The sequence below is a fragment of the Astyanax mexicanus genome, chromosome 20 (genome assembly GCF_023375975.1).
Source record: "Astyanax mexicanus isolate ESR-SI-001 chromosome 20, AstMex3_surface, whole genome shotgun sequence".
Classification (NCBI taxonomy): domain Eukaryota; kingdom Metazoa; phylum Chordata; class Actinopteri; order Characiformes; family Acestrorhamphidae; genus Astyanax; species Astyanax mexicanus.
The window spans coordinates 24,760,292-24,788,175 of record NC_064427.1 but is presented as its reverse complement, the minus strand read 5'-3'; the positions used below and the strand labels follow the sequence as shown (position 1 = coordinate 24,788,175).

Genomic DNA, 27,884 nt, shown 5'->3' with positions numbered 1-27,884 from the left:
ACAATTGGCTGTGTGTGAGCTGGTTGCATTTTTTCTCCCCATTTAAAACTTAAACATTTAGCTAAATTCAATTAGAACAACTGAGTCATTACTTTATTTAAAATATTAGTAGTTAGTAGGAGAGATTGCTGGTTTGAATCCCAGTCATACAGCTTGCCATTAGCTGCTGGAGCCCTGAGACAGCACAATTGGCCTTGCTTTCTCTCTGGGTCCTCTGGGTGGATAGAGGCGCTCTTTCCCCTCATCACTCCTAAGGTGATGTTGATCAGCACAAGGCTGCGTCTGTGAGCTGATGTATCAAAACATCGCTGTCACTGCGATTTCCTTTGAGTGCGCTGTGCTGTGATGCTAGCAGCAGTTTGAAAAGAGGCAGTGGCTGACTTCACATGTATCGGAGGAGGCATGTGCTAGTCTTCACCCTCCTTGCATTGTGACATCACCTATAAGGGATATACAGCTGAGTAGCAATTGCATGGGTGGGACAGTCTGCCATAAAAATACATTATTTGGTGTGTAAGAAAGAAATAAAGGGCTCCCAAATGTATAAAATTTTATAAACTATATTCATTATGTAAGTCTTGGGTTCGATATAAGGTGGTGGGATCACTCTTCTATCAAAAAGAAAGCAGGATGGAGACAGATTACCAACTTGAAGTGCTGTTTATTCACTACTGCTTAAGGCAGCCGCATTTAGTGCTCCGAAAACTCTTGCACTTCCTGTCAACTCACATGTGACTTCTTTCACCAATCACAAAGCAGAACAGATATTTACACAAATAAAAATATATATATATATATTTGTTTCCTTTTACTGTTGTAGTACTAGGATTTTAACTGCAACATTAAATTATACAATTTTAAAACTATTAAAACCTTTTTAACTATTTAGTATATTATGACAAATAGAAAGCTTTCAATAATGTGGACCTGTATATTCCTCTCCCTAGTTAAATATCAGCCCTCCTTATTTATGAATCTGCATAGAAACATGTAAATTTCAAACTAAATGCAGCTAAATTTCTTGCAGAAGGCATTTTTTGCTAAGCCAGACGCTCTGCAGACGAATGCTCTCATGCTGTGTGTCCGTCTTGCAACATAAGTAAATTGTAGTGAAGTTCAGTGCTTTCTCGCGAACACATGATCAGGTTTAAATTACAGAAACACATTCAGCTCAGGCGAGACCCAGAGGCCCATTTCCTGTACTGGGTGTTTCAGAGAGGAGAGAATCAGCCAATTCAAATGAGGCCTGGCACTGATGTGACTAATAGCTGGCTGAGAGCGTCTGCAGCCGGCATTACAAAGTGCCAGTGTGTCAGCTTTTGTGAGTTTCTGCTAGCCACTAGCTGCGCTGCTTGTTTGAACGGCCTTAGCTTTCACCATTATGGGATGGACCACTAATTAAACTCAGAGCAGATGGGGAAAGGTCAGGCCTGTGCGCCTGTGTAATATCCGTCCGAGTTCACTTCACACCTTCAGCTCCTACACTGCTGTTTGTTGTAACAGGTAATGCTTAATAATAATGGTAACTGTGTTAGTGTGTCCAGATGTATGTCCCTGTGAAATAGGTTGGTCTCGAGAGATTCCTGATTTGGACATATGCTTCATGTCAAAGTAGGCGAACTGGAAAATCCTATGGCTTACTTGTGGAGCGTACGGCATATGACTGCATAATTATGTTGGGCCTCATTCACCAATGTCTTTTTGTGGATTTTCTTAAATTCATTTTTGTAAAAAAGGCTATGTAAGGGTCACAAGATCTTTTAAACTGCAGAATCACCCACAGTTCTGCAAGAAAAATATGGGCTTTAAGCAGGTTTTTAGAAGAAATTTCTTCTTTAAAAAGAACAATTTGAGAATAAGGCCCTTTAAAAATGAGCATTGCTGTCACTATGGCTGGGCATTTTAATCCAAAATAAATATATATCACTATTTATTAAACATTTCACCATGATTACGATAAATGAACGATAATTTTAATGAACAAGTGATTCATCATTTGTATATGGTACAAGCTGCTCGAGTTGCTCAGTTGGCTCAGTGTTTGAGTTCTTCTCCATGTTGCTTTCATTTCACAGACTGAACTTTTCAATGTGGAAATATGTAGATTGATTAGGGGTGTACTGATGCAGTCTGCTTATGATTCGATTTTCTCACAATATATGGAACTACTTTTGACAGACAAAAAGGGACACTTTCTCTTTTTTCTATTGTTTAAATCTATAAGCAATTAAAAATGCATCTTGTGTAAATGTACTGTTCCCTGTAATGTTCTAAGCTCAATTGCTCAATTAATCACTTTTAGGCCAGTTTAAGCAATATAGAGTAAAAGTATCATTGTGTATCTTTACTAAAGTATTAGTTTTTTGTAAGTCTTTACTTTAATTCAGCTGCAAAATTTAAGCATCATACTTTTTGCTCTATGAGAATCAAATGCTGGACAGCCAAAACATGTGCAGCGACCACGGTGAGCCCCCTACATGCCGGAAAAAAGCACTTGTATGATTTGCTTCAGCCAAAAATGACTGATATACCCTCTGGCCTTTGCTTATGCCCACTGGTTCTATGACTTGCACTAGCAGGATTGCATCTTTTTTAAGACAATGGTTGGATGACCATTCCTGGTAAAAACAGGGTCCACCATGTCCCAAACCTCAAACTCAACATCACTAAAAAATGGTTAAAACAAGGGCATAACCATTAGAAATGTGTTCATTAATTGATGTGTAAATTAATTGAAGTGTAATTTGAAGTGTAATTTCGGACACAGCCATGGATTACTCTGCAGTTCAAATGCTATGTAACTGGAAGTACAAGCATCTGACTAATAATCAATACATTAGTTGGTAAATGAATGCTGAACGGTACACTACTACACAAAAATCACATGCATTCAAATATGTGCACAACCAATAGAGACAGGTTAATTGATGTAGTAAGTGAAGGGAAGAAGTGTGTGGTTTGGGATGCAGACCGTGCACAGTTATTCTCTGTACAATATATAAAATATATATATAAATTAGTTGTTAGTTTAATCAACTAATCAGGGAAAACGTAATAAAACAGAATAAAACTTTCCTCGAACACACACACACCGAGGAAGGTATTAAAAAAATAAATAAATCACAAGCAAAATTTTGTTGTATAAATGTTTTGTATATCAGTTTCGATTTGTTTTTGATTAATTGCCCAGCCCTAACAAACAAATCTGAGATCAGCCATGTTTCTCTTGCTCGTAATGAGAAAACCAGTTTGAGATTGTGAATTCTACTAATTTTATTTTCATTGATTTTCATTGTATTTTCAGAAATTTCTAACCTTCAAGATGGAAGAACAGTGCTACTTCAACGAGACCATCGCCTTCTTTTACAATAAAAGTGGGAAGTACCTGGCCACTGAGTGGAATACAGTCAGCAAGCTGGTGATGGGACTTGGGATTACAGTATGTATTTTCATCATGCTGGCTAACCTGCTGGTGATGGTAGCCATATACATCAACCGCCGCTTCCATTTCCCCATCTATTATCTGATGGCGAACCTAGCAGCAGCGGACTTTTTCGCCGGACTGGCTTATTTCTATTTGATGTTTAACACTGGTCCCAATACGCGGCGGCTAACCGTTAGCACGTGGCTGCTCCGCCAGGGCCTCATTGACACTAGCCTAACAGCCTCGGTGGCTAATCTGCTGGCCATCGCCATCGAGCGCCACATAACGGTCTTCCGCATGCAGCTCCACACCCGCATGAGCAACCGGCGTGTGGTGGTCGTCATCATGATCATCTGGACCATGTCCATCATCATGGGAGCCATCCCCAGCGTGGGCTGGAACTGCATCTGTGCCATCGAGAGCTGCTCCAGCATGGCGCCACTCTACAGCAACTCGTACCTCGTCTTCTGGGCCATCTTCAACCTGGTGACCTTCGTGGTCATGGTGGTCCTGTACGCTCACATATTCATGTACGTCCGCCAGCGTACCATGAGGATGTCGCGCCACAGCTCGGGCCAGCGGAGGAACAGGGACACCATGATGAGCTTGCTGAAGACGGTGGTGATTGTACTAGGTGAGTTCATCTCTGCTTTGTTTTTATTGGTGGGAGAAATTTTCATACACTTTCAGTTCATTTCTAACAAAATCAAGGGTATAACAAAGAGCTTTTGTTGGAGTAACTGTCTCTGCTGTCCAGGGAAACAAGGATTTCTACTAGATTTTGGAGCATTTCTGTTAGGATTAGATTTAATTTGGAAAAAAAGAAAGGTGGGGTAATAGCAAGGTCAGGATTTTGAGTGATCACCACCTCGCCCCTAACTTTCCAATGCATCCCAAAAGAATAGGATGAATGGATGGATAATAGGTGTTTAGATTAATAAATGGAGATCTAAAGATCTGTTGAAGCATTTGAGCCAGATGACAAAAGGGATAGATAGATAGATTGGTGTTCTACTATCTAGCAAGTTTATGTCCAACCCTATTCTGACACATTTGAACCCAGATAGTAAAGACCACCTGACTAGTCAGCTCGCTAGATGAATGGATGGATTGACAGATTAATTTATAGATGAATGTATGGATTGATGAAGGAATTGATACATATGAGAGTGTCTTATGTATGTTGATAACATATTTGCCATTGAATTGTTGGGTTCTGGCACTGGTGACCCACCAAGAAGACCTTAAGGAACATCTAAGTCAGCTGGCTAGATGGATGGATGGATGAATGAATGAATAAATATGAAGTGGTTCTAATTAGATAACAGCTCTGTGTATTTATGGGTTTTGTTTCTAGTAATACAATATACAGATGATAGACAGATGATTCAGATCATCTAGATAGATGGCTGCACAGTTGGATGAATGGATGGATTGATGGATTAATGAATAGATGGATGGACAGTTGGATGAATAGGTAGATTTATTTGTGATCTACTACTTATAAACCTTTATCTGCAATCAATATCTAACTTCTGAGACCTACAGGAGCATCTTATGGAGTCATTCTGTAAAGTCAATTCTTATGGGTGGTGGATCTCTTAAGACAAGGATTGGTCACTCCTGCTGCTGACTTTTGACGAAAGTTCCAAATGTGAAATTTGACCCTAGAGATTCATAAATTCATCACTGCTTTAATAAAAAATGGGGTGCGTGAACTGATTCATGGCTTTGTCAATTACTAGATTATGATCCATATGAATCTATTATGATGGGAGTTATTAAACACTTCTTAAACACATGTGTTTTTTTGATGTATCAAATAATAGCTGGGAACATTGAAAAAGTTCAGTGTAGTCCCACTGGTGGCTCCATTTCCTCTTATGTGGTACCTTCAACAAAGCCCTGCCAGTGATGGAATGCATATGCTTGGGCTGTGTTGTTTTTTTTTTTTTTTAGTCCCTTTATTGCAGTGATGTCACATTGTCGTAGGGATCTGTCCTTGGGGTCTATTTATCATCTGTGATGGCAGTTCTCACAAAACACAGTGCTTAGATTTCCACGAATCCCTGTCCCGAGCCGAGCCTTGGCCTTGGCTGTGTTTACAGTAGATAGTTCAGTGAGCAGTGCAGCGCCGAATCCTCACCTTACTCCTCACCTTACTCCTCTTAATGCCGTTTCTTTTTTTCTTTTTTTTTCACCTCACTGAAGCATTCACCCGTTCAGCAGCTACCTCCATATCTTACACCACCGAACACTGCGTGATCTTGTTACAGTGTTGTGCCAGGTCTAGGCCGCTGGAACAATGCAGCCGTTGAGTGCTCTACAGCTGAGGGTCTGTCGTCGCGGTCTTGTCGCCAGTTCCAGTGTTTGCCTTGCACTGCGTCAGCGTCACGCCCTGCCGGCTCCCCTCAGCGAAAGCTGGGCCCAGAGAAAGGACCCCAGTCACTGAGACGGACCCCAGAGCCGCTGACGGCGGTGGGAAACAGTGGCGCTGTTGTTTAGGAGCGGTGCTCCGGGGGGGAGTGGCGAGCAGTGGACCGGGGCAAGGCAGGAACACACACGGTTCTTAGGTAGTGCTGTCACTCCACAGAGAGGAAACTCTATTACCATTATACTGACGCTGAGTGTGTGCGAGTGTGAACGTATGGTTTACATATACAGTCATTTCAGACTTGTTTACAGAGCATCGTATTATAAGCTTAGGTTAAACTTAAAGCTTAAAGCTTAATAGCCATCCATCCAAACATCCAAGGAGTAAATATATATTGGTATGTACAATATATACTGTATATATAGTGCATAAAAATTAAATGTATTGTTTTTTAATTATGTATTTGGATAAAATCCAATAAAATATCCCATAAAAACCTTATCATTTTTATTTTTTAATATATTAAAACATAAAATCAGAGCTAAAGGTTTAATAAGTTGTGATTATAATTTAAAAAGTATTTGATAAAAAAAAAACGTTTAATGTTTATTAAACGTTCCAAAAATGTTGGACGTTAAACTTGGAAATGCTGAATGTATTTATAGTATGTGTTGCTATGATATAGATATTGGTTGCTAGGGTGTTGCTAGGCAGTTCCTAAGCTGAAACTTGGTGGTTACAATGGTAAAGAGTTTTGCTAATATGCTGCCAGGTGGTTGCAGTTTTGTCACTAAGGTGTTGCGGTGTTGTTGTGGATAGGGTTACTATGGTAGTAGGTGGTTTCTGAAGTGTTGATAGTAGGCTGCTAAGTGGTTGCTAGGCAGTTGTTTGGTAATAGGTTGTTGTTAAGGTGTTTCTAGGTAATTGCTAAATTGTTGCCAGGTGGTTACTTATGTGTTGCTCTGGTATAGATGTTGGTGCTAGGGTGTTGCTAGACAGTTTCTAAGATGCAACTTGGTGGTTATAATGGTAAGGAATTTTGTTAATATGCTGCCAGGTGGTTGCAGTGGTAAAAGTTATGTATTTAAGGTGGTTGCTGAGGTGTTTCTGTTGAACATGTGTTGGTTATGAGGGTGTTGCCAGGCAGTTGCTTTGGTAATAGGTTGATGTTAAGGTGTTGCTAGGTAATTGCTAAGTTGTTGCCAGATGGTTATTTACATTATATGTTACTATGATATAGGTTTTGGTTGCTAGGCAGTCTCTAAGGTGTTGCTTGGAGGTTACAATGGTAAGGAGTTTCACTAATATGCTGCCAGGTGGTTGCTATGGATAGGGTTACTATGGTAGTAGGTGGTTGCTGAAATGTTGCTAATAGACTGCTAAGATGTTGCTAAGTTGTTGCTTGTGTGTTGCTACAGAATAGATGTTGGTTGCTAGGCTGTTGCTAGGCAGTTTCTAAGGAGTTGCTAGAAAGTTGCTTTGGTAATAGGTTGGTGTTTAAGGTGTTATTAGGTAATAGTCAGGTTGTAACTTACCGTATGTGCTGCTATGATAGAGGTGTTGGTTGCATAGTTGTGGCTAGGTGGTTAGAATGGTATGGTGCTGTTGCTAATATGTTGGCAGGAAGTTGCTATGGTAAAATGTTAGTAACAAAGGGGTTAGCTATGTTGCTGCGGTGGAATAGGGTTGTGTGCCATGGCATTTCCTAATTGGTGTCCAAGTTGTTGCTAGATGGTTTTCAAACAGCTGCTAGGGTGTAGGTGATGGTTGCTAAGGTATCAGTCAGTTTAGGTTTTATGGGACATGGCAATAGTCATGGAACAGTACTCCTTTCTGTGTCCACTTTGCATGTGTGAGATTAGATTAGTTCATACGTTCTCAGTTTAAGGTTTATAGGAGAAACGACTCCATGCTGAAAGACATCTCAGAAGTGATGCACCCGGTGGCTTTGTAGTGCGACTGTTCGTTTCAGAGTGACGTTCCACATCTGCTGCACAGATGAGCAGGCAGGTTCTGACTCTCCAGAGGCTGCAGCTGGGTTATTCCTGATTTCTCCAGGGAAGCTCTATCAGAGATGGAAAATAACATGAATCTCGGAGCATCTGCATCATCAGGCTGCATAAATAGCACATTCCCTGGGTTATGGACACTAGTTTACAATCTGCTGACAGACGTGTGTGCTGTCATGACTAACTACCATACTGCAATGATGATATTTTACACTGCATACCTTAGGCTGTTAACTATTGTTAGAGCTTAATTATGACCCAGAAATTGCTCATTTGATTCAAGAAAAAGAAAAACAGGAGTTTTTTTCTAGGAAGCATTTAGATGTTTTAGATTATCCCCTAAATGGGTACAATCAAGACTCTTCTTATAAAGCATAAATACATAAACAGCTGGGCATTCTAGGGATGGGTTCCAACATAATATGATTTCAGGAACCCATTATACCATATATTTCACAATTGCCTTTTTTTTAACTGCCATTCATTCATTCATTCATTGTTGTTAAATAGTTTAAAAACCTTTAGAAAAGCACTGATACCAATAAATACACACCAAATAAACTTCAGTTAAATAATAAAAAAAGACAAGACAACCATAAATAGTGGCTTGCAAAAGTATTCATACCCCTTGGACTTCTCCATATTTTGTCACATTACAACCACAAGCGTGAATATATATATTTTAAATAATCAATACAGTATTGCAAATTTGTATATCCTAATATGTCTATTTTACTTTTGGGAGCTACTGTTTTACATGCCACAGTTATTGCACATTTGCACACTCTCCAAGTACATACAAAAGCTCATTTAATGAGCTGTAATATGCTATAATAGGCTCATATTTAATTCATCACCACATGAATGCTAAAATGATTGAGACGATTTTGGACTGTGAGAAAAAAGGGCTTCTGAACAGTCTCATGAACGGTTGACTCACACCATCGTCTATACCTCAAGATTGCTTTGCAGTGGAGCAGAAAATAGAGGCAGGGGTCATTCGCCATGATTTCACAGATTATCCAGAGTGAGTGAAATCCAGGCTGGACTGCAGCAGCTTGAGAAAGAGCGTCTGGATGAGTAATCCAGAGCAAACGACCCTCGTCCTTTTGCCACAGAGTGGAGTCTCGAGTTGGCGTGAAAGCTCGCAAGGCATGTGCTAAACACTTTCACAGGTATTGGCATCTCAGTGAGGCTCTGCTGCACCCCCTGACCATCCACTTCCCTCCAATCCACGTCTGCACACTCCTCACACCGCAGACGCTTGGCTGTGTCTGCTTTTAGCGCGTTGCCAAAACCAGAATATTGTGAAATATAGCTTTTTTATTTTCAGACTGTCTGTTATCACTAGGAAATGTGTCTTAATAGTCCCAGAATAGCTCTGAGTAATTCGCTGAAGTACTACAAGTTCTAGTTTAATCACGTTTGATGATCCATGTATTATGGTGTCTCTGTGGTTTGAGTGCAAATCTGTCTTTTTTTAGTTCAGAGTGTCTGCAGGTCCTCAATAAGTCCTTAGAAATTCCTTACATTTGGTAAATTACTAAAAAAAAATACTTTAGTTTTTCTTAACTCTCCAGACCACTTTTTAGGAGCCTGTGGATCCCTGTTAATAAATGCATCCATCAAAACACTGCCTTGTAATCTCATTGCATTATGTTGCTTTGTGTCTGTTTTTAAGGAGAAAATTAAAACAAAACAGGCATTAAAATGTGCTTATTTACAAATAAAACAGTTTATGAACAGTGTAGTCATCAAAATGGTTTGTTGCCTAAGGGCAACACCATGCCATAGAGGAGGTTAAGCCATTATAGTAACAGCTAGGTTTGGTTGCTTTAGAGCTACAATGTTTTTTGAATAAAAAGGGTTAGCTGAGATGCTAACACTTTTTTCCTAGCTGGATTACTCACAGATAGTTGATGACAGGCCAAAGTCTTAAGTGAACTGATGGTTCCATGGATCTAGCACCAGATGGCTTGTCACAACTATTTTTGTTATGAAGATATATTGTGCTAGAATAATTTTGATCCTTTTCTATATGATTGTAATTTCAAGAGCATTTTATCATACTGATTAAACGATAACATAATAACATAGTAATTTAATTAAATCTTTTTAAACAACAGCAAACTTAAAATGGACTGGGGAGTTTTAAAATATCCTAAAAAAAAAAAAAAAAAACATAAATAAAACAAAAGCACGTACTGGCTTACTCACGCTAATCTTTCTTTGAAAGAAAAAGTTTTGTTTTCCTAATATTGAGGTTAACATGTTTATAAAATGTATGATAAGTCATTAAAATAATTGTTATAATGCTTCTTGTAACCAGAAATGTAGTCATGACCCTAAAAACAGATGAAAAAATGTGTCAAATCTAAGTTCTTCTTTCCCACCAAAACCCCAATTGCTTTTGTGCGAAGGGTTATTCTCTGCCACCATCAAACGTGTGAATGGCTAACAAAATTACTTCTTTCTTGCTATCTAAGTTAGAAACTAAGTGTGGGCATGGAAACTTTATATTTTAGAATACACAAGCTCTTTGTTAAGCTAGGTGACACATCACGCTTTTATTTTAACATCTAACCGCTTGTACCATTTCTTATATCTGTCAAGGTACATGACACATTATTACCCAGACCATGAAAGAGCCAGCATTCACCAGTCAGCATTCACACTAACACCAACACCCACCATTTCCACCATCACCAAAGACGTATATCACTCCTTGAACTCCATTCTCACTCTGCAGGAACAGCCGCTTCATTGTGCCAAATTGTGTTAATATACCTTAGAGGAAGTAATAAATTGAAATCTTGCTCAGACTCAATGCAGAGCTTTGAGCAGCTGCCAGTTTAAATACTTTCTCAGCTTGAAAGTAAAAGAGACCATCTGGAAATGGGGGGTGTGAGCAGGGGAGCTGCTCTTCTATGAAGCTAGACAGCTTTCTACAGTTCTCAGCTCTGTGTTATTATAAGTGTTACAACATCAGGCCATTAACACTGATCAACCTTTACACTTTTGTGAGTGTGTGTGTGTGTGTGTGTGTGTTCTAAATGTAGCTGTACTGCACAGACTGTGCTGGAGTGCTGGAGAGTTTTGTGGTCCCAACAGTTTTCTATGTTGCCTCTTCTTAATTTTCTCCCAGAAATCATTATTTTTTTTTTTTTATGCTATACTGTACGAAAGCATTGTTACACTTATAAACAATTACAGGTGTTCAGTTTCATTGTCCAACCCCTGTATATGTGAGTGTTTTAGGTTCTGCATGGTTGTGGGAAAATTACCAGCTAAAAACTCATGTTTTTTTTGTGCATTATTGAGTCAAACGCTACAAACCATTTACAAACCAAATCATTTTCTGTGCTGCTAACTCTCTGTTGGCTGTGTGCTCTATACTGTTCTCTCAATAGCAGGTATCTATATATATATATCTTTCTTCACCTAATTTGTTTTTGTGAGTTATCTAAATTTGAAATACAAATTGCCTCAGATTATTAAGGTACTGTATTTTTCACACTATAAGGCGCACTGGATTATAAGGCGCACTATTAATATACATCTATTTTCCGGTCTGTTTTTATACATAAGGCAAGTAAACAAAACTGTAATTCTCAGGGTGATTTTAGCACTTCCGTTTGTTTACAGTAAGCTTAGATTTCCAGATTTTCACTAAAGCTGAAGCAGTAGCATTAGCGGATAACTGCTAGCACTTGTGCTAATGCTGCTCCAGCAGTGCTAGCCGAGATTAGCAGCATGCTACAGGCCACGAAAGAGCTAGCGCTTAGCGGGTAATGCTAATACTGCTGTAGAACTAATCTAAAACTTCTGTATAATGCTGCACTTCAGCTGAGTGGCTTTACTGCTTCTTAATACCTGACTGATAAAATTCATACATAAGGTGCACCAGATCATGAGGCGCACTGACGTACTGGGAAAAAAACTGGGATTTTAAGTGTGCGAAAAATATGATAAATACAGTGTAGGGCTTCCTGATTCTGTGTCACATTTCCATTCTTGGCAGTGGTGGACTGTAATTTATTAATTCACATACGTAGAACTTCTGTGGTTTGGCTTGTACATCATGGAACTCAGACAAACTGTAAAGTATTCCATTATATTGTTTGTTGGTTGATTCAGTGCAGCATGTTAAAGTTAAAGAGAGGCCTTGGTGGAGGAAATGAAACGTTCATCTGTGAAACCCCAAAAGCACTAGAGCCTGGAACACAACCCCCAGAATGCTAACTTCCTCCCCTGTTGGGCTCGTTGAGAAAAGAGCAAAACATGTGGCCGAGCGGCGCTGGAAACGGGCCGCTGGAGTTTATCTAACTCCTGAGAGTCCCCACATAATTCAGCAGTGATGTAAAGCGCGCGAGAGCAGCTGTGTTCCCTTACAGAAAAGCAGGCCGGGCAAATATCGTTCACTCTTGCAAAATACCATCTGTAGCCAAAATATTTATCCCTTCACTGAGAAACAGCAGCAGAAAAAAGTGTGTCGTCAGCGTGTCAGGCTTTTTCCTGAGGTTACACCGATACAGACATGACGGGAACGCGGCGAGGGTCCACGTTTCAGCCTCTCAAATATTACAGGAATATTTGGCCTCGGGAAATTTCACTCACACACCTGCTTTCCCATCCAGTTTTCATTAAAAGGTCACATCACACAACCACAAACACTGCATGTTGATGTTGTTGGAACAAACATTTCTATCACCAATATTATTATTTATTATTTATCATTTATAAATGCCAGCTGCCCTTTCAAACTGTGCAACTGTGAACATTTCTTATTAAATAGCCTATATATAAATGGGCTGATAGGAATGGTCAATAATTATGTAAAGAAAAAACTAGAGAAGTCCTGCTTTATATAATATAACGTTTATATTTATAAGGTTACAACAATATATTACTTATCACATATCACTATCTTACAAAATTTCATTTAGTTTACTTAGTTCCTGGTTTAATGTGGTACTCAGTTTCTATAAGCCATGATTTGGATCATGGTTCAGTAAGTTGAACAGTAACATAATAGGTTTTATCAACTGTCTAAAAATGAACAATGAATGTAAATTGTTCAATTTGTCACACAAAAAAATTATTTTCAAAACACCAAAATTAAAGACTTTTAATACAAATGAAAATATAGAAAGAAAAGGCATTTATTAAGTATTACTTTTTGGAGCATTGGTTTTGTTCAATGTATCATTCAATAGATTTAGATAATTTAAGTAAGATAGGTGTATGGCTGTATCCATTACTGTGAAATGTTGTCAGTTATTGTGCACGGTGAGCTACTGTAACTCAACACATATTCATTGAATGTGTGAGAATACTTGACCAATAAAGTCAGATTATAAATTTATTTATAAGTTTACACTTCAAAATGTGAAACAATAGAAGGCTTTTAAATGACAGCGATGATATTCTCAGATCTCTTAAAACTGAATTGCATAAAGCAATATGTGTAGGAAAAATGTTTGTAGTTTAAGCACAAGCTATGATTTTTGTTCCACAAACATGCTCTCTCTTTGTCGGCTGTTAAATAAATAAAAAGAGAAAAGTAGAAAACATACAGTAAAGCAAGAAATAACAAACTAACTACAGGGATTGAACAATGAAACTTAAACACCTGTCATGTTAGTGTGGGAGGTTTCATGACTAAATTGGAGCAGCCTGGTGGTCAATCTTCATTAATTGCACATTATTGCACCAGTAAGAGCAGAGTGTGAAGGTTCAATTAGCAGGGTAAGAGCACAGTTTTGCTCAAAATATTGCAATGCACACAACATTATAGGTGACATACCAGAGTTCAAAAGAGGACAAATTGTTGGTGCACATCTTACCTGCCCAATCTGTGACCAAGACAGCAAGTCTTTGTGATGTATCAAGAGCCACGTTATCCAGGATAATGTCAGCAGATCACCAAGAAAGACCAACCACATCCAACAGGATTAACTGTGGACGCTGTAAGAGGAAGCTGTCTGAAAGGGGTGCTAACCCGGATTGTATCCAAAAAACATAAAACCACGGCTGCTCAAATCACGGCAGAATTCAATGTGGACTTCAACTCTCCTGTTTCCACAAGAACTGTCCATTGGGACAATAAATTATTGTGGTCTAAAACCAGGTGTTTCAGTTTCATTGTCCAACCCCTGTAAATATACATATTAAATTGGGGTTTAATTTACATCCAGAATGGAAATATGTACATGATAACAGCTGGATATAACGTAAGAAATCCTTAATGTATGATCAAGTGTTAAAATTACTTTACTGATTCTTGTTCTCTGTTCTTTTCCACAGGTGCCTTCATCGTGTGTTGGACTCCTGGCTTAGTGCTCCTGTTACTGGACGTTTTCTGCAACGATTGTAATGTTCTGGCTTACGAGAAGTTCTTCCTCCTCCTAGCGGAGTTTAACTCGGCCATGAACCCCATCATTTACTCGTACCGGGACAAGGAGATGAGCGTGACGTTCAAGCAGATCCTGTGCTGCCAGCGGCAGGAGAACATTAACGGTACGACGGAGGGGTCCGACCGCTCGGCTTCGTCCTTCAACCACACGGTCCTCAACTCGCCGCACAATAACGACCACTCAGTGGTCTGAAACAAGGGAATGAATGTAGGTGCAGAGCTGGCACTATCAGGATCAAACCCTGCAGAGAGAACTGGAGAGAAGCCCCTCGCCCAGTGGAAGCATTTGCTTCAGCAGTGACTTCACGTTTCGTTTCGTTGTTTTGGGCTCGTGGAGGGATGTGTTTGTTTTTATTTTTGTACTTGATCATTGTGCTATATTAAGTATTTAAGGACTAATCTGCATTGCGAGGGTCCAGCCAGTATACCACACATTTCAACACATTTCTTCTCTGATTGCTTTTGCATCGGATTCGCAATGCAAGGAGCAGGAGAGGAGCCCTAATGAGTATTTCTGAATCTGATTATTTTATATCATAGGGGTCAACCTTTCAGATCTAAAGTAAATCTGGATTAAATTGTTGAGATCTGTACAAATAAGTGTTTTTTTTTTCTTTTTACAAAAAGTATTATTTCCATTTAACGATTTTAATTATGTTTTGTTTTTTGCACTACAGAGATAAGCAGTGCACTCTCGGGACCACTGATGAACAGCAACAGTTAAAGTCGATGTTATGTCTATATATGAAGTACACGGCATGATGAAATATGGCTGTCGTGTGCTGTATCACAATATTACAGTAGGTTTGTCACAAACCCCCACTTTGCACTGTTGCTACATATAGTAGAGTTGAAGCTCATACTCAGCAATGGTGTACATAATGAGTCAATATGTGCAGCAGAAAGGAGAGTTTTAGTCCAGCTAGTCTGTGCCTTGTCCACACATATCCAGATATTGTTCAGATTAGAATACAGTATGTAAAGGGGAGAGGTGCGAAACATGTACTAAATGCGAGCCATCAACCGTGTGCACCACACAGCTTGATTAAGGGCATGTCACCATGTCTTTGCTATCATAACGACGGGAAAAGTACACCTTGCACGGCTCTAAACATGCAAAATGCATGTACTAATTCTCTTTAATGACTAGTAAAAAGTAAGTAAAGTAATTTGGACATAACATAAATGAAATAAACCAGTCACTTGACAGTCCCTTTAAGAGCCAGGTGTCTTTGGCGTATTGGTATGTTAACGGTGCAGTTCTTCTTTGCTTTTTTATAAGACGAAACTGACCTGCTTGTTGAGTCATTTATGGGAGCAATATTCTGTTTTTTGTTGATGTAAAAGTTGGGTTTGTGCACTGCAGCATATCCTAGCGTGAGTAACAAGCGGGGGTGTATACGTGTTGAGCACACCTGCATTGCCAAGGTAGCAATGGACGTCTGACGGTTGACTGTAGTCAGGGTTTAGATCATTCAGTGGAGCACCTGTGTTTTTCATTGTAAAGATAGCAATACGCCAGACATTTTGCTATTGAAACGAAGCAGACAGACACAAGGGAGTGAAAATAGTCAATAACTGTTGACAGGTCAGATAAAAGATTAGATAATCTCTCTTATTAAAAAAAAATATTCATATACGTATGTGTGTGGACAGGGCCTAACTTGAATCACGTGAAGCTTAAATGGTGTTTTATTCTAGCCAACCACATTAAAGAAAGAAACCAGAAGCCAACATTTTATGCTTTGCTGTGATACTGATAATGGTGTTAGAAGTTTTTAGAAGTTACAAAAACATTTCATATATTACAGATATTTGAGATGTTTTGAACAATATTACCTTTATCAGTTTATTCCAGCACAAACATGGACCACGTACACACACTTGAGCCATTTTTAGGGTCCAAGTCGAGAACTGTTAGCAGGTTAGAGAACCACAAGTGGCCTGTAGATTATATAGGCCATTCCTATGTAATTCTGATAACTAGGGAAGGGGTTTTGGATTTCTTGAGTGAGTGAGTGAATAAGTGAGTGAGTGAGCGAGTGAGTGAGTGAGAGAGTGAATGCCCATGTTTCATTGATGTGAATGACACACACTGCTAACCTTCGTAACTCAGAGCATATATACAGTACTCAGAAAGCTTGTAATAACAGTATGGATTGTTGATAAGAAATAGAGTAGGCTTCAGAACGGGTCAAGTGTGTACATCTATGTGTGTGTGTGTGTGTGAATGCATTATAAACACAGTCATATCTGAATATTATGTCCTATCTCCTTTATTTTTCACTCTACTCTGTCCATTTTATCAGCTCCACTGAGCGCATATAAACACTTTGTTTTATATAATGAGACACATCTTCATAATTTATTATCCTTCTTTTTACCCTGTTCTTCATTATTCAGGACCCACTGATCTGTTGAGCTGTGTATACGAGTGGATCAGATATAGCAGCAGTGCTGGTGGAGTTTTTAAACACCTCAGTGTCACTACTGAACTGAGAACAGTCCACCTACTATATCAGAGCTTCTGCCTCTGACTTTACTACACCTACAAGGTGGAGCAGCTATAGGCAGGAGTGTCTTATAGGCCCAATCCCATTTTTAATTTGTGGCCCTACCCCTTGATTTTGAGTGTAAACTTTAGTTTAGACTCGAGTTACAAGAGGAAGGGGTGCAAACCTTCCTCTAAGAACTGGGACAACCCTTTAAGAACTTGTAGGTGACCCTGCCCAGCCGATGTGAAGATAGCAGTGGAGCACCAAAGTTCAGCAACCTAGTTGCTGCTCATTTTAGGGCATCATATGTCTTTAAAAAATGGGGCAGGTGGTGCAGCAATTAGTCTAATAATTAATTAAAGCAGAAATAATCTTATTTTAGCTTTTACTTTCTTTTATTTTTCCGTTCCACCTTAAATGATGCAGCCTCTGCTGTCTGCTGTTGGCCCATTTAAGGTGGAACGGGAAAGTTAGCTTGTGATATGTACTACTAGTGATTTTTCATGCTTATTATGAAACAAAAATATTGCCCATAAATATCGTGATATTCAAATATACCCTAAAATATTGTGTCATATCACCCATCCCTAATTATCACATCAGGGTACTATTTTTTTTTTGGTGTTTTTAGCACAAAAAATTACACTGTTCTTATTTCCCATTATATATCTACTAGAGACAGATTTAATCTGTCCAGTATCATTTATTTTACTTTAATCCTGGATATATAGAGATATTAAGAGTGCATTATTAGTATCATGACACACACATATATATATATATATATATATATATATATATATATATATATATATTTATTTATTTTTTTAATTCAGTGTTTTGTCATATAGCCAAAAGTATCGTGAAATATCGTGATATTACTTTTGGCCCATATCGTTCACCCCTACCCCTAAAATTGGGCCATAGAGCGGACAGTGAGGGATTAAAACACAGTGTTTAAAAACTCCAGCAGCACTGCTGCAGTGTGTGATGCATTCATACTCCTCATGACACCATGTCAGTCCTGGCTATTGAAGAACAGGGTAAAAGAAGAATCATAAAGTATGCCGAGAAACAGATACAGGACTACAAAAAAAGGTCTGTAATTATTATAGAACTACAGTTACAGAACTGCTCCTGGTGTATATTGATATATTCATTCAGTGGAACTGATATATAAAGGACAGAAAGTGTAGAAACAGGGAAATGCCCACATTATTCTGATATGTCTGTAAATATATTAGCAGCCAGGGCCGACCTAAAGTGCTTTTTTCTTCTCGTGTCGTCACTGCCGTCCTGAGCACCATGAAATATATTGAAATGTTGTTTCCCAGCTTGAATAGATCTTGTGACTACACCAAGAGATCAGAGAAATTAAATTATCAGTGTAGGATGCTCTGTTCTTCCTATGTAAGTGTATGTATGTATGTACGTATGTATATAATATATGTGTATATTCAATGTTAGTTAAAAAGAAGGGAATGTTTATTTTTAAGGATAAAAAAGTTGGATCATGTTTTTTTGTTTTTTTTTTACTCTTATCTGTATTTTGCTTAACATTTTTCTTAAATTAATTTTAAAGAGTATAATTTTGGGGCCAAACATTTCTTTTTAATTTCTATTTACCCGTTATTACTTTGAAACTATAGATGCGTCCCTTTCTTGATTCTCTACACTTTTTTAAAAATACAGGTCTTTCAAGTTTTGCAGGTTCTTTGAATGATGCCATGATAGAATCATGTTTGTAGTAGAGCATCTCTCGATACAATATAATTATCACAATACCTTGCCTACGATACGACAAAAACGATATCCTTAGTCCTAAAATAATATATATATATATATATATATATATATATATATATATATATAGCTCTGGAAAAAATTAAGAAACATGAGTTTTTGAATCAGTTTCTCTGATTTTGCTATTTATATGTATACATTTGATCAAAATGAACATTGTTGTTTTATTCTATAAACTACAGACAACATTTCTCCCAAATTCCAAATAAAAATACTGTCATATAAAGCATTTGCAGAAAATTTGAAATGGATGAAATAACAAAAAATATGAAGAGCTTTTAGACCTCAAATAATGCAAAGAAAACAAGTTCATATTCATAGTTTTGAGAATTCAGAAATCAATATTTGGTGGAATAACTGGTTTTTAATCACAGTTCTCCTCCACCAGTCTTACACACTGCTTTTGGATAACTTTATGTCACTCCCGGTGCAAAATCCAAGCAGTTCAGCTTGTTTTTTTTTATGGTTGTGATCATCCATCTTCCTCTTGATTATATTCCAGAGGTTTTCAATTTGGTAAATTCAAAGAAACTCATTATTTTCAAGTGGTCTCTTATTTTTTTTCCAGAGCTGTATGTATATATATATATATATATATATATATATATATATATATATCCCTACCCCTAGCAGAGGTGTGAGCACTAGGAGGGAGTGGACAAGCGCATCTGATTTAAGTGGTTCTACGTGGCATCACTCTAAGAAACAATAACTTGTTTTTTGATGCACCTCTATTGTTTAGAGTGTATTATGGATAGAATTGAAATAAAGGGTTTGAAATACAGTGCATACACTATATGGACAAAAGTAATAAGATACCAGCTCATTCATTGTTTCTCCAAAAGAATGGATTCTGCTTTTGTTGGAGTAACTGTCTCTATTGCCAAGAGAAGTCAAGGATTTCCTCAAGATTTGCTCTTTTAGGAGCGACAAGAGCTTTACCCTACCTCATCCTCAATTCCAAATCTTAACAGTTCCACTGCTCCACATGCTGGGGGTCTTTATACCCCCGTATTAGACCCCATCTGGTATTATCTTCTCTTATTTTATTGGCAATACTTCTTAACCTACAGAGACTTACAGAAGCCGAATGTATTCACTAAAAGAGGTGTCCACAGACTTTTTGGCCATCTAGTGTACTGTCACTGATTTCACACTGCGTAACATTGCAACACATTGTTCTGCCGAGGCCCACAGGCACTGTTTATTTCAAGCAGTTCTTATCTCAACCAAAAGGCATAACTCATATTTTTGTTCCCTTTGTTCAAGCCCAATCAATTCTGTATGGTAACGTTCATTTAACACTATAATTCAATCAACAAATCTTTTTCAAATAAACTTGTATGGTATCAGACCAGCATCCACTGTGTTGTTGTATGAATCAGACGCTTTAATGAATGTAAGAGTGTTTTGTAGTCCATATTGTGATATTGCAGTGCAAATATATGACAGTGTATATGACATATTATCACAGTATGATTCTATTATATAAGTAAAGGATAAACTGAAGTCCAGACAAGCCATGAAGTAAACGATGAAACATTATTTTCAACATTTAATATCAAAAGTTGTGCTTTTTTTATAGTACAGTTTTAGAGTGAAAAAACATAAAAGATTGATATACCCAGGAAGGGGCATCCCAAGAGATTTAAGGCATTGATAATAGTTATTTTTAGGACATCGTCACACTTGCATTTTTGTCAGACTGAAAAGCACTGGTCTGAAAAGTTTCATTTTTGCATATTTGCTCATGTGAAAGAAGATGCAAAAATGCTTAAAATACAGACAAAACGGAAATGGAAAAAGGAAACATTATGCATGAAAGCAAGCTACTGATGATGAGCCCTCCCCCCAAAAGAGCCCAGATTAATCCTGGCTTCAGATTTGTTCAGGCTGAGTGTAAAAACACTCATTAGATGCTAGGCAGGAGCCCATGACTGCTGAGAAAAAAGCTTGAGGAGTCAAAGTGTTGATAAAGCTTGTTTGTGAACAAAAGGCATGGCAGCAACAAGTTAAATTTCTTTTGGTAAACGTTTTTGAGACCTTAACCCTCTACAGCTTGATACTTTTATTTGTTAAGAAAAAAATTGTGTTACTTTGAGGTAATAAATGACAAATCCCTGTTTTAGGAAGTAAATGAGAATAAACATCTAAAATAGGCTTTCAAATACACTTATTTACATATTAAAAGATTTAAGGGTGAGTGTAATAATCAAAAAGTGGTTTGTTGCCTGAGGGCAACACCATAGATAGAAAGTTGAATAGCTCTGAAAGGAAAGATATGTCTGGAAAAAGGAATAAATGACAGAATTTCATTAACAGAACACCTCTGCAACTGTTAAACATGGTGGTGGATGGATCATGCATCATGTATTGCAGTGAGATGTCACAGAGACCGCTTCACTGGCAGAGAGAGAATAGATGTAATTAAATACCATAAAAGCCTTGTCCTGTAGATTTGATTCTAGTTCTAGACCGATCAATTCTAGAATAATCAGCTTATTAACAAACACTTTTAGAGTGTCAGTGGGTCTTTTGGAACAGGGAATCCAATAAAATGTGGAGGGCAGGGAGTAGCTCCTCCTCTTTTTGTTCTGCATTCCATAGTAACCACACTCAGAAATCTACTGGTTCTGAGTGTGCATCATGGATATTCAACCTTGAAATCTACTTCTATCTATAGTGAGTACATGCTTCATACTACACTTTATCTTTTAAATAGTTAGCATCACTGATTAGTACACAATTGGGATGAATCTACTGTTTTGGGAGAAAGAAAATCATGTATTTACAGGGGTTGGACAATGAAACTGAAACACCTGGTTTTAGACCACAATAATTTACTGTCCCGACGGACAGTTCTGGTGGAAACAGGAGAGTGGAGGTGCACATTGAATTCTGCTGTGATTTGGGCAGCTGTGGTTTTATGGTTTTCTATACAATCCGGGTTAGCACCCGAACATCCCTTTCAGACCGCTTCCTCTTACAGCATCCACAGTTAATCCTGTTGGATGTGGTTGGCCCTTCTTGGTGGTATGCTGACATTACCCTGGATACTGTGGCTCTTGATTCATCACAAAGACTTGCTGTCTTGGTCACAGATGCTCCAGCAAGACGCGCACCAACAATTTGTCCTCTTTTGAACTCTGGTATGTCACCCATAATGTTGTGTGCATTGCAATATTTGGAGCAAAACTGTGCTCTTACCCTGCTAATTGAACCTTCACACTCTGCTCTTATTGGTGCAATGTGAAATTAATGAAGATTGGCCACCAGGCTGCTTCAATTTAGCCATTAAAAACCTCCCACACTAAAATGCCAGGTCTTTCAGTTTCATTGTTCAACCCCTGTATATATTGTATTTTAGTGGAATCTATATATCTATTATAGAAAGTTCAAATAATATTTCAGCAGTTTTAGATATCATGTCAATTCTTTTTTTCATTTTGTTGAAATGCCACTTTGTTTCAGAGCCCACAGATGACATATTTAGGCCGCAGGTCCAGTTCCCTCCATCAGGAGACTAACCATGACAATGAAAGCAGAGTTTTCCAGTTTTATCTCCAGACTGACAGGAAGTTCCTGTGTCCAGAGCAGACTCAGGCTGCTGAGTGAGAGGGATATAGGGATATCATGCTATCAGTAACGCTGCCGCCGCTGCTTTTCTGGGAGGGATTCACACACATGCTGCACTCCACGCTGGTAACACGAGCGAATCGAGAGCGTGCTTAAACCCGTGCAGTTTTGTCTGTGGCGATTTGTTCCATAGGAAGCATGGCGTGCGTTTAGGGAAGAATCATGAATGGTGAATGTGTGGCATGTGAAATGTAGAGCGTGCGAGATTACGGAGACAATCGGAGCACAGTCTGCCTGCTGGAGGTGGCCAAGTTCCTAAATCGGAGCAGCTGGAGCCGGCATTCCTCTGTGTTTGCGTTGCTCTTGTGTAATGTCTAATATTGAACACGGAATTCTTTGACAACTTATGAGGGATATCCGTGTTTCCGGCCTTTTCCAGGCACACTGTAGTCTAGTATTAAGGGGCTGTAGTCTGCACTCAAAGGACTTAGAAACTCTTGAGTGGTTTTGTTACTCTTTAAGGGGTTTAATGATCCCATTATCATTTCAACCACAATGTTAGAGTGCATTTCACACAAATAAATAAGTCATGAATTCATAATGCTTCCAACTAGTGATTCAGCAGCACTACACTAATGAAAAAACCACCTTCATAACAGCTCAGTCATTGTGAATACTGTATTGAATGACAAACTACTGGAAATGAATGAATAGGAGTGCAGATAGTTCCGGTAACTTTGCATAGAAGCATTCCTATTTATCGTAGTTTACGTAATATAAGGCACACCATTTAATAGAAACTTCACTGAAACTCCATTATAACGCTGTTCTTCAGCAAAGTGGCTTCACTGCTACATACAACTTAAACAGATTATGAGGCGCACTCTAATGTGTGCAGCATGCGGTTTTGCATTGTCTTGTTGAAAAAAGCATTTATTTCCCTCGAAAGAAATTATATTTTGAAGGCAGCATATTGTATCCCAGCATGCTTTTCTGCATTAATGCTGCATCAACAAGTGTACTGACACAACCACCTGCCTGTATCGTCTTCTCAAAGTCTGCGCCCTTTGAGGATAAAAAGCAGATTAAAACCATCTGTTTAAAATCACTGTGAAATTAAAATCTTTATTTATTTATTTATTTTTACCTCATTGCTAGCTCTAAATTGCCTATGTCTCAAAATTGTTTGAGTGTTTTAGGCCTAGAATGCAGTAATTGATGTATATTATCCAATGAAATTAAGTTAACCCTCCTGTTGTTATGTTCCGGGTCAATTTGACCCGTTTTAAAGTTTGAAGATCTAGAAAAAAATAGTTTTTTATAATTATTTTTTTCAGTATGAATCTTCTTCTACTTGCCTTAATTAGTGTACTCAACATATTTTGGCGTGGAAGAGGAAGGAAGACCCGTGAGACTCATGCTGAATGCTCAACAGCTCCTTTTATTGAACCGGCTTGCCACTCACTCACAGTCTTTAACAAGACTAGGAGAGCTAAACCATCAAACCATGGAGCTAAATAGCCCAAAGGCCACCAAGCCAGCTGTGTGTCTCCCAGATGGCAGATCCAGAGTGGTGCCCACCCTCTCTGCATAACCCCTCCCAAGGGAGATGCCCCACCCCTGTCATCCTCGCACACGGAGAACAGAAACATGCCTGCAGGCAGCCACACACACAACCCAGAGCCGCCACATAGCCCCCCTCCCAAGGGTCAGCCGTCCCGGCGAACCCACACAAACCCTGTGTACAACAGATCATTTTTTTTTTTTTTTTACAATCAGTCGCAAACAAAGTCATTAAGGCGGGCGGGCGGCCTCCGTGCCCGCGGCAGCCTGGAGGGGCCGGGCACGGCACCGCCTGCCAGCGGCTCCGAAGACCCAGAGTTCAGGTCAGGCACGAGTGCAAGGCCGGCAGGCTCCGCACCATCGTCCACAGTGTCCGACAGTCTCGGCCTATAGGGAGCTAGCCTATCACGGTGCACAATCATAGTGCGTCTGCCCCACCGGATCTTATACACCACCTCCTCCAGCCTGGACAGCACCAAGCACGGACCCACCCAGGCCGACTGGAGCTTCGGGCACAGTCCCTTCTTCCGCTGAGGGTTATATAGCCAAACCCTCGCCCCCACCGCCAACGGGTCCCCAAAGCAGCGCGTGTCGTACGCACGCTTCTGCTTCTGTCCGGCAGCAGACTGGTTGGAGCGCGCTAGACGGTGTGCTAATTCCAGCGAAGACATAAGTTCCGAGACAAAAGTGGGCGTGTCCGAAGCGTACCCGCCCCCGTCAGAAGGCGCCCCAAAAGCCAGGGAGACCGGCGTCCTCAGTTCGTGCCCGAACATAAGCAGAGCCGGCGTGAATCCCGTCGTCTCCTGCACAGCGGAGCGACAGGCCATGACCTCCGACTCGAAATTTCTCCCCTGGTCGCTGTGCAGTTCTTCCAGAACCCCGAATCTGCAAAAAAACTCCCGCACCAGGATATCCGCAGTAGTGACCGCCCCTTGGTCCGGCACCGCGTAGGCCTCTGGCCACTTCGTGAAATAGTCCATCGCCACCAGAACAAAGCGATTTCCAGAGTCCGTCACCGGAAAGGGGCCCAGCACGTCCACGGCCACCCGCTCCATCGGGCTGCCGCACTGGTAAGGGTGAAGTGGGGCGCGGGGCGCCCTCGAGGGGCCCTTCTTGGCAGCGCACACGTCACAGCAGTGCACGAAGAGTTCCACGTCAGTTCTACACCCAGGCCAATAGAAGCGTTGCCTCAGGCGCTTCAGAGTCTTGGTGACACCAAAGTGCCCAGCCCCAGGTGACCCATGAACTCCCCGTAGGACCGATCCCCTAAGCGCCCGCGGTACCACCACCTGAACAACGCGCTGCCCGTTCGCCGGATCCTCCCAGGTATGGCACAGGACGCCTTCGGACAAACTAAAACTAGCCCAGTTGGAGCGCAACGCCTTAGCAATCGGGCCCAGCGGCACCACCTCCCCCCACGACGGTGTGACGTTCGCACTGAGCGCGTGTACTGCCCACGATAATTCGCGATCCGCCCATTGCGCATCGCGGAGCTGAGCCACCCCGACAGCGCCAGTAACATCCCCGGAGATTGCAGCGCAGCGTGCGGTCTCAGAAGATTTCTCCTCAGCACGAGCACAATGTTTGCAGTCGGCGGCCACACACGGCCGGCGCGACAAAGCATCCGCGTTACTGTGGCCACGGCCCGGGCGGTGCACAACCTCAAAACGAAACTCCTGGAGTCTAGATAACCAGCGCGCGAGTTGGCCCTCGGGCTCGCGGAAACGCATGAGCCACTGTAGCGAGGCGTGGTCAGTGCGCAGCAGAAAGGGCACCCCATACACGTACGCTTTGAAATGTTTAAGGCTTTCGACCACCGCGAGTAGTTCCCGGCACGTTACGCAATAGTTGCGCTCCGCCTTGTCCAGGCGGCGGCTATAGTATGCTATTACGCGCTCGGAGCCGTCCTGAACCTGCGACAGGACTGCTCCGAGGCCGTGGTCGCTCGCATCAGTATCCACAATGAAACTCTCAGACACCTTTGGATACGCTAGAATCGGAGCATTGCACAGGCGGCTTTTTAGCTCCTCGAATGCCCGCTCCGCCTCGTCAGACCAGCGGAATTTCACACTAGGTTTAGTCAGAGCATGAAGCGGCGCTGCCACGTCCGCGAACCCCCTAATAAACCGCCTGTAATACGAGGCGAGCCCCACGAAGCTGCGAACCATTTTTGCGTCTCGCGGTGTGGGCCAGTCACGGACCGCCTCCGTCTTTTTGGGATCGGTTTCCACGCCAGCTCACGCGCTGCCTTAGCAGATTACACTTTGCCGGATTGAGCTTCAGGTTAGCCGCCTGAATCGCGCCGAGCACCATTTCAAGGTGAGACAGTGCGGAGTCGAAGTCGGTTCTGTGCGCCAAGACATCATGCAAATAAACGACGCAGCATGACCGCGGAACCCCGCATAAAACACGCTCCATAAGACGCTCAAAAGTAGCCGGCGAGTTACACAATCCGAACGGAAGCACCGTGAAATGCCATAGGGCTGAGCCGAGCGAGAAAGCGGTTTTCTCCCTATCCCCCGCCGCGAGGGGCACCTGCCAATATCCGCTCCTCAGGTCTAACGAGCTGAACCAGGCTGAGCCAGACAGCTGGTCCAGCGTATCGTCGATCCTGGGGAGCGGGTAGGAGTCAAGCTTCGTGACAGCGTTAAGTCGCCGATAATCCACGCAAAAGCGCCAATTTCCATCCTTCTTTTTCGCAAGGACCACCGGGGCCGACCACGGGCTGCTCGAAGGCTCAATAATGCCCGTACTCGCCATCTCGCGGACTAAGATTTTCATAGGAAAATCTCAAGTTCATCTCACATATTTGCAACCACCCCCTGCAAAAAAACTAAAACTAAAACTGCAATATTATGTTTCAATGTTATGTAAAACTATTGTTTTATATGTTGGTCTTTCAAAAGTAATGAAGTAGTGAAACATTAAAAAAGTTTGAACATGTATTTTTTTATGACAAATGAGGGAATTGTCCTAATTGAACTATTACCTGTTAGAGGTAAGAAACAGTATTGAACAAAATATTGATAGAATAATTAGTAATGGAGTTAGTAAAACAAATATTTACACTGATTGTAAGGATTTTTTTGGGTTTCAGACATCTTTTGTATAATTAAACATTCACCAATTCAAATTAACCCTGGAACACCATTGCTGTTTCTGACACATGAACATATTACGAGGGTTAAACAGATACAACATGAAATATCTTGGATTCATACTTTCTGAAGTGAAATAAACATCAATGCAAATGTTGATTCCAGTTCAAATGTGATGAACTGTAATAAAAAAGTTAATTATAAAGAAAAGCAGGGCAAAAATTACCCCTAGAGCTCTTATAGAAATACTCCAGCATTTTATAACTAAATCTCTGTTTTTAGAATCCACATTGTGTAATCTATCACCACAAATAACAATCTTAATCAAGACTTTTTCCTGTGCTTTGAAAAAAAAAAAAATCAACCAGCAATAAATCTACAGTAGTTCTGCTCAGACATTGACGTAGACCATGATTTATACACACTGTTATTAGAGCTATAATAGTAAGTCTACAAAATACCTTGTAAGTAGCAATTATCAGAGCCCAAGCACTGTTCACCACGGTGGAGCCAATGGGATATAGATGATAGGCAATATCTTTAGAAAGGCTATTTTTATTGTATTTTGGAATATGTTTGGTGTAAATTGAATTGGTTGTGTTGTTGTTTTTACACTTTAAAATCATACTAAAGCAATTACTCCATTTACCTCCTTATATGAATGTCAGAATGCACCAAAAATCTTTAGTTAAAATCATTTAAGTTATCCTAAGAACCATGATAGCATGTTTCTTTTTATTTTTCACGAGAAAGCATGGAAAGTGCGTGTTCCTCCTGGTGAAAGACAGTGTAATTGGTAACCATGTGTCATAAGCCAACAAGTCGACTCCAACAGTTGTGCAGTTTGAACCTTGCCATTAGGTTTTCGAAATGCAGTTACACTTGTGAAAATACTATATATATATATATATATATATATATATATATATATATATATGCTTAGTGAGACTGCTTGCACTGAATCATGACCCCCATTCCCAGATGGTTTTGTACAAACACCCTCAGCATTTCTCTCATCACCACACAGTAAGCCTAAATCAGTTGAATTTACTTAAATAGTTTAAGCAAATTTGTTGCTTTTATTTTTTATTTTGTAAGTTAATTAGACTTAAAATGTTTAGTTTTAA

The 27,884-nt window shown here is 40.1% G+C and overlaps 2 protein-coding genes across 2 annotated transcripts in view; both read left to right on the top strand.

Moving 5' to 3' along the window:
• Nucleotides 1-14,808, top strand: part of lpar1 (lysophosphatidic acid receptor 1) — a 31,971-nt gene extending 17,163 nt beyond the window's left edge. Inside the window, exons 2-3 of the mRNA XM_007254077.4 lie at nt 3,305-4,058; nt 14,114-14,808. Of these exons, the coding sequence (XP_007254139.1) occupies nt 3,323-4,058; nt 14,114-14,415 (1,038 nt within the window). The 5' untranslated portion in view covers nt 3,305-3,322 and the 3' untranslated portion in view covers nt 14,416-14,808. The remainder of the gene's footprint in view (nt 1-3,304; nt 4,059-14,113) is intronic.
• LOC103045667 (ephrin type-A receptor 5) overlaps nt 1-27,884 on the top strand; it is a 382,833-nt gene that overhangs the window by 256,421 nt on the left and 98,528 nt on the right. The window lies entirely within an intron of this gene.